We start from the raw sequence: 12,907 nt of genomic DNA, 5'->3' as shown, positions 1-12,907 counted from the left end.
ATTTCCCAATTGCAAGTTGTAATATTGGTAGTAATAAAATTGACAATTGAAAGTTGTAATATCTCTAGCAATAAAATAGACAATTGAAAGTTGTAATATCTCTAGCAATAAAATAGACAATCGAAAGCTGTAATATCGCCAGTAACAAAACGAGCAATCAAAAATTGGAATATTGGTAGTAACGAAATGAGTAGGTCACAATATCAGTAATAACAAAATTCAAAATTAAAAATCCAGTTTCCCAACATTTCCAAAATAACTAATTACAAGTCAATCTACCAACAAAAGCGAAGAAACTCGCAGACCTACAAATCCCGCAAAGTTCGTCATCCCCCGAAACTCCATAAAACCGCGGACCTGCCGTCGGAAATATTCCCGTCGTTCGTTCCGCCATTCGATTCGTACGAAACGAGAGCGGCGTCCAAGATGCTCCTAACTGGTCCACCAGGATTACCAAAGCGTCCGGCGTGCCCAAGAATACCGCGGGAATCGAAGTGGCCGTTCGAGTGAAGTCGCGATAGCCGAAGACGTTCCAGGAAGCCGAGATCTCTCGCTCGCTTTCTACCGCGTTAGTTTCCGAGAAAAGCGTGTTTCCTCTGCAAACAAGTCCACGCTGTCCTCAAACACGCCGGATGTTCCAATGATTAATCGCCATCACCGTCCGTCGGCGAAAGAACCGACGAAAGCCGGTAGCCCGAGACACACCGGGGAAGGAGAATCGCGCCTCCTTTTTCTCTCGGTTCACGTCTATTCGATACGAGCGCCATCTATCGCGCGGTACATTGACCCGCGCCGTAAAAAAACATTTAATTCATACAGGAGCACGGTCTGCTGGTTTCATCCTTCACAAATCACCGCGTTCGAGGAACCGGCGCGAAACTCCAGTAAAAATAGTAGCCGTGAAACATCGCCGGGATCTTTCCCAAAAGTTTCGCGGCGCTCTCGTCGCGCCAACTATTTTTGCTCGATATTTTCCGCGACCCCCTTCTTCACTCTCACTCTTTCCTTCTTCGCTCTATTTTTTTCGCTTGTTTTGTTTCGAGCCGGCAGAAGGGCGAGGGAGGCGGGGAGGGGAGAGAGAGGGTTATTTTCTGGCAACAGCGCGAAATTTTTATCCGGTAAAAAAGTGTCCCGACAAAAGAGCACCGGAGTGTGCGTGTCCCTTTTTTTTCCTTTTTTTTCGTTCAGTTTTTTCCCCGGTTTTTTTCCCCGTTTTCCGGTTTTACCTTTCCGCCAGCCGGCACCGCGATAAATCACGCGAAATACCCGCTGCAAAAATGCATAGTCCCGCCAGGACGTATCAGCTTCTCCTGCGCGAGTGCAATTACTGTTATTGCCGGGCACGCAGCTGCGGGGCAAACAGATACGCGGTGGCTTCCTTATATTTCCTTTCTTCGTTGACACTTTGACGCGGCGACGTCCCGGACGCCGCGGTGGCCTTTGGGTTCCCCGGTTTCGGCGAAGGCGTCGCCGAAGATTGATATTTCCCCGTTGTTCGTTGCGGAGAGTGGTTGTGTTCGATCGTGGAGTAGATAATATCGGTTCTAGGATTCAGCCGTTTGCACTCGAAAGTTTTTCGCTTGAAATATTGTATACTTTTTGATTACATATAGACAAGGTTCTTTGAAATGAACTTAACACAGCGTGCCAGTTAATTTTCGGAAAACTGAATAGACAATTACGTTGTACACGGAAAAACTCAGATATATTATGTGATATATTTCAAATAGATCAATTCGAATCAAATTGAATATTTCTTTAAATGCTCTGGTAATTAGCAGAGTTGCATAGCTAAGTGTCTATTAAAAACGAGATTTCTCGTTACCTACGCAATGTGTTAAGACGAAATCATACATAAATTAGGTAACAAAACTATTTTCTTTTAATATTTCACGTACCGATGCAGTATACAAAGGTTAATGGCGAATACGAAAATTTATAATTTTTCTGGATCAAATCTGGGAGTCGCCTCTCGAGTGCAAAGTGTCAACTTGTATTCTCGATTACAATTCGATTCAATATATTTGATATTCAGAGATCGGTGCTACAATTCCAACCGTCCCCATTCTCGGTTCCAGTTCACTAGATCACCGTCGGGTCTCGGAAAAGCGCGGAGTAATAAAAGAACGCAGCGCCGGTAAATCCCAAAAATTCCTTCCGTTCGATATCATTATTTTCCGAGCGGATCCTGTGTTTATTCGCCGGCGAGCGCCGCTATTTTTATTGCACCGGAGCATTCGAAACGGCGTGCCCGGCATTCTTCCCTTCTATTTTCGTTTGCAAACAGGAGCATCATTAATCCCGGCCCGACAAAAATACACAGATCCAATCATCGAGCGGCGTTCGTACTTCTCGCCTCGCGGGGCGATTTATATTTTATCAGTCCATCGATCTACATCGAAGAAAAACCGCGCGCGATCGACGAATGCACGGATCTCGAGCCTAAAATCAACCATCATTGTTTACGATGCTCGCCGACACGATCCTCGATCCCGAGGCGGCGAAGATTCGTAATACTCGTGGTTCGTCGACCCTGCTTTTCAATCGTAGAGCCCAGAGAAAGAAAGAGAAAGAGAGAAAGAGAGAGAGAGAGAGAGTCGGTCCGCTGTTCTGTCCGCTTAGCACGAGTTTCTGGCGTCGATCTCAAACGAGCGACCCTTTGCCCGGGTTTTATTTCATCGCGGATTTATCGCGCGATCAATCTTGCATTTTCGAAGAGTTTATTGTCCGGGGCCGGTGTCCACGGACGTACGCCGCGGTAGTAAAACGTTAGCCGGCCGAAAGATTTGTTTGCCCGTCTATCGAGATCCTCTTGTCGCCGGCTGACCCGGCTGATTCGAAGTTTATTGCCAGCGACGCGTTGATCTCTCACGGGCTCGTTGATAAACGCGCATCGGCGCGGGGCGGCGGGTGCCCGCGTCCGGGACAGTATATCTTTTTCGGGCCGCGGGCCGTTTTACTTTCTCGGCCATCGCCGGAATTATTCTTATGAGAAATAAGGGGGAACCGGGCGGGCATTTGTTAACCGGTGAGCACGCTCGGACGTTTTTACGATCGCCGCGAAAGCACGCCCTGCCCCGGAAAGACTTTCGAATTTACGGCACGCCTCGCCGTGTAATCCGATAAATTGTACGCGTGAACGGTTAATTACTCACGCTTGGCCCTTTATAGTTCACTGGTACACGCGGTGCGCCAGTTATGCTGGCGGAACAATCTTCTTTCTAGTCTTCGAGATACCGGATCGTTGTTATTTTTGTAGTCGATCGTTGTTCAATATTCGGCGGACCTTTCAAAGTGTCTTCTGTTGCGGCAGATTTTCGAGTTTGCGACACGCCTCGCCGTGTAATTCGATAAATTGTACGCGTGAACGGGTGATTACTCATGTTTAGCCCTTTATAGTTCACTGGTACACGCGGTGCGCCAGTTATGTTGGAACAATTTTCTTCTTTCTAGTCTTCGAGATACCGGATCGTTGTTATTTTTGTATTCGATCGTTATTTTTGTAGTCGACCGTTGTTCAATATTCGGCGAACGTTTCAAAGTGTCTTCTATTGCGGCAGATTTTCGAATTTGCGGTAAGTCTTAGCGGGTGATTTGATAAATTGCACGCGTGAACGGGTGATTACTCACGCTTTATCCCTTAGCAGTCCTATGTCGAGTCAGACTCGACATTCTATTTTATTGCAATCTCTACCTGTTTTAACAATTTTTTCTATATTTATTTTTAGTATCACAATTGTACCTTAAAGGTAACATTTCAGTGACTACCAAATATTCTTGAATAAGTAAAGAGAGCGTCATATTAAGCTGTAATTGAATGAACTAAGGTCGACGTGAACTTCAAAGTGAGGAACCAAGAACACTTCGGACCGCAAAGGGTTATAGTTCACTGATACACGCCAGTTATGTTGGCGGAACAATTTTCTTCTTTCTAGTGTTCGAGATATTGCGGGATCATTGTTATTTTTGTAGTCGATCGTTGTTCAATATTCGGCGGACGTTTCAAAGTGTCTTCTATTGTAGCAGATTTTCGAGTTTGCAGTAGGTTTTAGCAGGTAATCTGATAAATTGCACGCGTGAACGGGTGATTATTCACGCTTAGTTCCTTTATAGCTCACCGGTACACACGGTGCGCCAGTTATGTTGAGGGAACCGGTCGCGGTGGTTTTCGGGAGAACAATTTTCTTGTTTCCAGTCTCCGAGATACCGCGGGATCGTTGTTATTTTTGTATTAGATCGTTGTTCAATATTCGGCGGACGTTTCAAAGCGTGCTCTGTTGCGGCAGATTTTCGAGTTTGCGGTAAGTCTTGGCGGGTAATCCGATAAATTGTACGCGTGAACGGGTGATTACTGACCCTAAACCCTTTATAGTTCAGGGGTAAACGCGGTGCGCTGGTTAGGTTGGAATTGATCTTGTCGAGGTATTTCGGAGAGGTTGTTCTGGTTTCTAACGTCGGTTGCTCGAATAATTGACACGGAGATTGGTTTGATAATGATTTTCCGAGGAACATGGAGAATTAGATGTTAGATCGCTTCCTGATTTCAACCAAGCCGCTGATGACCGAAGTTCGAGTCTTAACCCTTTGCACAAAATTTTTCACTGGAAACATTCAACATTTTCCGAGACATACACGACATTGTTTGAAACTAATTTAACTCGAATACACAGATAAATTAAGCAACAAAGCTATTTTATATAAATATTTCACACAGAAATACAAAGTTTCATTTAAAATACTAAATATTCAACTTCATAGTTTCGCTGTATCAAATCAACCGAGAGTCACCTCTCGAGTGTAAAAGGTTAAATAAAGATTGAACCGTGAAATGATTCTTGTTTCGTGGTAGCTGGCGTCATGATTCAGTGGACAAGGTTCGAATGACCAAAAGTCGGTATTACGAGTAACCATCAATTCTTCAGTCGGCATGCTTATCTTCAGTGGATCGATCCAAGCAGCGACTGATTAGCCAACGGTAATTTCAGAATTATTGTTGAATCACTGTCGTTCTTGTATTCAATGGTTCGTTGAATATGAAGCGAACGCTATCTGCTCGAAGAGGATTACGATGGCGCAAGGATTACCGAATCAGACGGATGGCTACAATCGCGGCCGAAGAGGAAATCGAGTTCCCGGGAAGTCGATGCGCCAGCGAAAAACTTTCTGCTGATCGAATGCACCTCCATCTTGGTCACTCCGTTCTCAATAGCGGCTGACGCGTGGTCAGGGAACTTTTCATTAACTCCTATTCTCGAGAGCGTCCGTCGGTTTCTTCGAGCAACTCTGATGCCCTCGGCTCCAATGTTCTTTCCGCTTTACGCCCCGAGGCCGGATTAAACGATTCATCGGGGAATGGGTTGATTGATTCCACTTTTTTCGTAGTTTTTCTCTCTCGACGGTGACAATGTGGGCACGGGACGATAGAAATCACGTTCCGCGCGAAAGAGAATAGAGAAATCTGCGATACAAACCATTAACACATCGTTGACCGGTCACGGGTTAACTCGTGTTCGCGCTGGCATTGCCTATTTCAATTTTTACATACGATGAAGATATATTGAAGCTTATTCGGATTGTTTCACTTTCGTATTTAACACTATCGGCGGGAAGGGTATTAATACCTTTTATACAGAACGTACGCTAAGTGTTAGTAAAACACTTACCAATGCTTGTTTTTTTCTTCATTGTCACCAATTTTTGGGCAGGAATGATGTTTTCGGTTGTTTCTCGTAAAGCCTGACCAGTGTTTAGTCCTAAATTTATTAATTTTTAAGAAAAACTAATAATTTTATGAAATGTGCTATTTTGACACTGTAAGTTTCCTGCTTACAAAGTAAATAAAATTGCTATATAAGAAACTGAATAATAAAATATTCCTAAACATTATCGCGCTTTTCTCTTACTACATGAACTTTTAAAACTTTCAAAAATTAACAATTATTGTTTGGTCCGTGTTATGCATTAAATGAAGTAATAGAAAACTAAATTAAAAATTGAATTTTTTTTAATTTCATCTACATCTTCGAAATACTATGTGATACCTATTTTACAAATTTCATTGAAATCCTACTATTAGATGTGAAGATATCGCATGTTTTCTAAAAAGTGCACTTTTTTCACACTTCACCAATTTTCGCCCGCTATACGTGTGAGTCAAGCTCATGATGTTACCCGCCGATAATGCGTTAATTGCGGAATAATCGGTGACATAGCATAGCTCTGCGTAAAACTGCCGGTCAACAATGTAACACATTGCGTACCAGCTAATTTTCAGAAAACTGAATTGCGCGGATAGCAATTTTCACTGAAGTCAACTTATATCACTATACATAGAGAAACTCAGATATATTGTTATGTAATATATTTTAACCCTTTGCACTCGAAAGGTGACTCTCACGACTTGATTTGATACAGCAAAACTATGAAGTTGAATATTCAGTGTTTTAAGTTGAAATTATATTTTGCAATGTGAAATATTTAAATAAAACAGCTTTGTCGCTTAATTCATCTGTGAATTCTCGTTAAATTAGTTTCGAGCAATGTCGTCTATGTTTCATCAGAAAATGTCCAAATATTTCTACCGAAAAACTTCCGAGTGCAAAGGGTTGAATAGATAATCAATTCCAATCAAATTTTATATTTTCAATGCTGCGGTAATTAGCGAAGTTGCATAGCTAAGTGTCTATATAAAAGCGAGGTTTCTCGTTACCGGGACGCAATGTGTTAACTCGGCTGTCGCGTCTGTTCATTATCGACCGTTTCTACTTGCAGTCTTATTCCACCATTCACTTTCGATCTGGTCACTCTATTTCTCTTTATTACAATATCCCACGGATAATCGTGCATTAACAACGATTAATATCTTCAATGTCCCACAGATAATCGTACATTCGAAACGAATAATATCTTCAATGTTCCAAACGTACAAACGACCTCATTAACCCTTTAACCTACTACTTACTTCCACTAATAAGCTCGTGTGACATTTTACTGATGGGATAAAGACGATATTTTGCGAAGCTAACTTGAGAAATCACGTATATCGAGGAACTATTTTACTTCAATACTCAAATCGATGCATTATAGGAGGTATAATGTTAAATATCAGATTTCATAGTTCTACTGTACGAAGTTAAGCTATTTTATTTCAATACTTAAATTGCATTATACAAAATATAATATTAAACATCAAATTTTATAGTTTCATCGAATGAAATCGGTGAAACGTACGGTAAGGGGTATAAAGCAATCAATGCCGCTGCTATACCGTTGCAATCTCCATCAGATGTAACACGTTCCATCTCCTCGCCGGCGACGACCGATCACACCGTCGATCGTAATCACCGACGCGATCGCGAGCGGCAATTAAATACCCAAAACCAACTCGCTCGCGGCTCTCTCGGCCACAAAAGAATCTCACTCGCCACTTTCCGCTTACTTGAGCACGAGTAACCGTCTCCCATTTAATAACATCGCGATTTCTGCTACACTTGGCGCCCGACCGTATCGAATATTCCGTATCAGCGTGGCCGGGGCTCGTCGCAGTTGAAAACACCCGCGCTCGACGGAAGGGTACAACTTTCCGGCGATCAAAGGAAACGAAAAATTCCCCCGTGGGAAAGCTCCCGGGGAGAGATTATACGGCGCGGCCTCGTCGCCGAAGAATTAAAATTTTTTTTTTTTCCTCTCCCACCCCCGCGCGACAAAGAGCGAGCCCGCGCGCGCCTCGTGGCCGGATCGAGTGGATTAAAACCGGGAGAAAGGGGGGAAAGGGAGGAAACGGAGAAACTTTCGAAACGGCCGGCGATCGAAGCGGCTCCGTTGTAACGCGGATCGGATCGGATTTCAATAAAACAGCGAGAGGCGCGCAGGCGCGGGGCTTTTCCACCGAGCGAATAAAATCGACAGCTTAGTGCTCGTTCCAATATTAGCTATAACGGTAAATAGAAAAACGTAGGATATAAATCGTTACCTGCAACTCGATTGTCCGTTCTATTGCATCTTTCTCGATTGACTCACACTTGCATTCTATCATTACGATATTCCGTTCGGTTTTCAATGCTTCAGAGATAATTAGAAATTTACGAATATTTTCATAGCGAAAGAGGTAATTACAAATTTAACCCTTTACACTCGAGAGACTCCCAGTCGATTTAACGCAGCAAACTCAGAAATTCAATATTAACTGTTGAATAAGGTAACACACGAAGCATAGGAGAAACAATTCTGTCCCTTAATTTATGCAAGTCTTATCTGAGTTCCAAATATTACCCCTTGGACTCTGTAGGCTCCAATATTGCACCAGTTATCGAATATTTGAATGAATCAAAGAAACTACCGTGAAACTATTAGATTCTCTATTATTAATTATTAGATTTTTACTAAAAGACCGAAGGAATGTAGCATTTTTCATTTTCACCGGACACCGTAGAAATTAGTTGCTGATTACAAAACCATCTCAAGGGTTAACGTTCCAGGAAAATAACGGACGTTTATAATGATAGATATCGTCGAGTGCAAAGGGTTAAAACGAGTATCTCCGATGCGAGAGGTAATTACAAATCGGAAACGAAGAACACCTCGGAGAGGGTCAGCGATCGGAGCGACTCGACTCGAACTCGAGGTCCGCCGTGACGTGGATCGGATTTCAATAAAACAGCAAGATACGCGAGGTTTCATCGATGCGAATAAAATAAACAGCTTAATACCCGTTCTAATATTAAAACGGCCGGCGGCGTGTCACGTGTCGCGGCATCGAACCGATCGCGCGTTCAATTTCACGTTCCCGGCAATTCCGCGGGTATTTGTATAATTTATTTAGCAACGAGGCGTGCATAGCTAATCGGGAATTTATAGGACGGGCCGACGCGCACACGCGAAATTCTCCTGTTAATAATTCGTCGCACGCCCGTCGAATGGGACCGCGCGCTGAGTGTTAAATTTCACCGATGACCGGGGCCGACGTTATGACAACTCAATTTTAGATTAACCGCCCGGCGCGGACGCTAGAAATGATTCTCGAACGCGTCGACGGCTGTTACCGTCATTCCTTACCGTCGCCCGTTTAACGACGGCGATGAATGATTCGGTGTCCGCTCGACAGGATTTCATTCTCTCTTTTTTCTCTCTCTTTTTTTTTACTTGTACCCTTCGCGTGGTTTTTTTGTGTTTCGAGTTTCATGATCCGTGCGCGTCGCGTGCGCGGCGGACGGCGAATTTCACCGATGACCGGGAGCGACGCGGTGACAGCTACATTTTAGATTAACATGTCGACTGACACGGGAATTGGGGAGTTTTATGCGTTTGTTCTGTCTAAAGATAAACTGAAACAAATGTTAATCATTCGGTATTACAATTTTTATGTTACACCGATAGTTGTTCTACGAAATATGTTCGACGATCGTTTGATGGATTATTATTGTTCTTAAGTAATTCGGAATTTCTAATGAGATACTTCCAACTGCGAACGGAGATATTTTATTGTTTACGATCCGTTAGGAAAATAATATATTCGACGATCATTTGATATAATTGTTATTGAGCAATTCGGAATTATTTTTCTAACGGATCGTGAACAATAAAATATCTCCGTTTGCAGTTTGAAGTATCTCATTATGAATTAACATTTTCTAACTAGACGGGCGATATTTTTTGAAATTACCTCAAAGAGAAAGCGCAAGTAAATTGGGAAAGTTTGTTTATCCCGATATTTCATACACCGATGCATTATACAGTTTAATATTAACCCTTTGAACTCTGTAAGCTCCAATACTGCACCAGTTATAATATTACATATTTAAATGAATCTTAAAGAAACTACCCTAAAATTATCCGATTTTCCACACATCCGAATTTTGTCCTAAGGAAAATAAAAGATCGAAGAAATGTTACAGCATTTCTAATTTTCTCTAGGAATACTATAAAAATTAGTTGCAGTTATTGATAGATTACAAAACAACCTGTATTTTTATAATTTGAAAAATATTGTAATAAAATAGCCTTGTTCCTATGCACCCGTGACTCCTCTGCAAATGAATTCCACAAAATACCGTCTTCACCTCATCATCAAATGTTCAAACATTTCTAGTGGAAAACTACCGAGTGCAAAGGGTTAACAGTTTCCCAAGGAATGTTCGAAAATCACGTTCGATTATCAGAGTCGCAGCGACGGGGTTGCTACTATATTTAATATTATACTACGTATAACACATCAATTTGAAAGATATTGAAATAAAATAGCTCTGTTCCTCGATGCACCTGTAACTCCTCTTCAAATTAATTCCACAAAATACCGTCTGCACCTCATCATCAAATGTTCAAACATTTCTAATGGAAAACTACCGAGTGCAACGAGTTAACAGTTTCCCCAAGGAATGTCCGAAAATCACGTTCGATTACCAGAGTCGCTAAGTGTTAAATATAGACAGTTCGCCCTTTTGCGTGTCAATACTTGGGGCCTGAGATATAGACTAGGCCTATTGACTAATTTATGACCCAGGGGACCACCAGGACGAAGAGGTTTCATTCTTAGAAAAGCGTTGAGGAAAAGTTAGTTAGTCGTCGTTCCTCGTTAGAGCCACATCGCGTAATAAATATATTTAACCCGACTACGAAGTTAGTTTTCATTTTAGTAGCCCCACATAAATATCAAATTTTATAGTTTCACTATATCGAATCAACCGGTAACAGTCATTTTTCCAGTGCAAAGGGTTAATCCAGAAATAATATACACAGTAGAACTAACGTTGAAACGCTTCGACGCTTACTATAATTTCCGCGGCGAGACTCTAACGGCGACGAACGATTCGATATCTGTTGCTCGAGAGGGGCTGTATTTTTTCTCTCGTCCCCTTCGCGTGTATTTTTCGTTATGCTCGGAGTTCCGTGAATCGTGCATTCCGCGTGCGCGCTTCCCGTCAAACCTTTCCCCCGCCCGTTCGTTGGCTCGCCATTACGACTGCCGTTTTATCGATTAACGTTTATTGACAAGGAAATGTCCGCCGTTTGAAGCCTGTCGATAGATAAGCGCAACGCGCCGGAAAGTATCGGCCCGCGCGGCGTGTAACGACGCAATAAAATGTTTACCCTCGGCGGTGCCATTTTTCCGTCCGTTCCGTATCGGCCGATCTGCATATCGCGCCGGTCACCGCGTATAAATCGGATCGGATGGAATGTGACGCGCGCAAACTGACGCCCGTCATTCTTTTTCTTTCTTTCTCGGTGTCGCTTTAATTAACCCCCCGCGCGAGATTTTTGCGTTACACGCATCGGCCGCGAAATGAATTTCGTTTGACCGTCGACGTAGAATACATTTGTCATCATTATTATTATCGGACTTCTCGTAGCGGAAGCGTCTCGGCTCGTACGCGAATTCGAAGCTTCGAATTTAAATAAGTTAATGAAGTTCGATAGCGTTGACGGTTTTCGTTTGTACGGAAGAAATGAAGCGAAACGTTGAATTTGAATAAGTTAATGAAGTTCCGTAGCGTTGGAGATTCTCGTTTGGGAAAAATGAATGGAAATGTTGAATTTAAATAAATTAACGAGCTTTAACGGCGTTAATGCTTGTCGCTTGTACGTGGAAAACAAATCGAAATCTTTGAATTTAAATAAGTTAATGAGGCTCGCTGGCGTTGGAGGATTAAATGTCCGCGTTGATGCGTCGTTGCGAACGTTAACGACGATAATGAGTGCCGCGGAGATATTTAATTATCGTGCACGGTCTGATGAGCGTTGTTTGTCTCTGTTGCAGCCCACAAAGCTAAACGTTTACAAGAATGACGCAGAGAGTTGGGACTACACGACGCCGACGCTGGGTGAGTTTTACCGAATCTCGTTGATCTTCTCTATCTTCTGTTCCTTGTTTATTTATCTTTTTTTTTTTTCTCTCTCGTTGTTCTCATCGATATTACATTCGCGTACATTCGACGAGGCTGAGGTGCACTGGGCTCGATGGATCCTCGTCGTTCGACTCGGATATATGGCTTCTTTGAGTACGATTCCTCCGCCGGCGCGAGTAAATATTTGACCGACTCACTTCATGGTAATAGACAGCCCGTTCCACAATTAAATTATCCGCCGTACGTGATCGCGGAATATGTTAATTAATATGAATTTATCGAAATATGAAAACGACCGCGGCACTGTTCAAACAAACACAGTGAAACTGTCGGAATAACCGGATCCGAATTACTCGAACAAATAACATTAAATTATTCTAACAGACGAACGTACTCGAATACACTCTCGCAGATTGTTTCAATAAATATTCGGAACAACGTCCGATCAATATCAAATAGCTGTCATTAAATCCAAATATTCAGGAACTGGGCTAATCAATTTAGATAAGTGTACATTTTACTAGAGTATCTCAAGCTAAATTACCGAATGAAATCCAATTAACGAGTGAAGTCGAATCATCCCTGCGAGATAACCCAGATTGTTCCAACAAATCTTCCGAACGGTTTCCAACGCCAAATGATCATTGCCAAAAATCAAACATTCGATAAACACCTCTAAGAATAGCTAATTAACACATTGCGTACTGCTAACGAGAAATCTCGTTTTTATGTGAAGACAGTTAGCCGTGCAACTTCGCTAACTACCGCAGCATCGAAAATATAAAATTCGATTGGAATTGATTATCTATTCGACCCTTTGTACTCGGAAGTTTTTCAGTAGAAATATCCCGACGTTTCCTGATGAAATATAGACGACATTGCTCGAAACTAATTTAACGAGAATTCACAGATAAATTAAGCGACGAAGCTATTTTATTTCAATATTTCACATTGCGGAATATAATTTTAACTTAAAATACTGAATATCCAACTTCATAGTTTCGTATCAAATCAAGTGGTGAGAGTCTTTCGAGTGCAAAAGGTTAAAATACATTCCACAACAATAT

General features: G+C 42.2%; 1 protein-coding gene across 1 annotated transcript in view; it reads left to right on the top strand.

The window, feature by feature from the left end:
- The window catches only part of sm (heterogeneous nuclear ribonucleoprotein L), a 256,255-nt gene that overhangs the window by 135,000 nt on the left and 108,348 nt on the right, over positions 1-12,907 (top strand). Inside the window, exon 6 of the mRNA XM_076365095.1 lies at positions 11,753-11,816. Within this exon, the coding sequence (XP_076221210.1) occupies positions 11,753-11,816 (64 nt within the window). The remainder of the gene's footprint in view (positions 1-11,752; positions 11,817-12,907) is intronic.

Source organism: Nomia melanderi, chromosome 2 (genome assembly GCF_051020985.1).
Source record: "Nomia melanderi isolate GNS246 chromosome 2, iyNomMela1, whole genome shotgun sequence".
Taxonomy (NCBI): domain Eukaryota; kingdom Metazoa; phylum Arthropoda; class Insecta; order Hymenoptera; family Halictidae; genus Nomia; species Nomia melanderi.
This window is presented reverse-complemented; position numbering and strand designations above follow the sequence as displayed.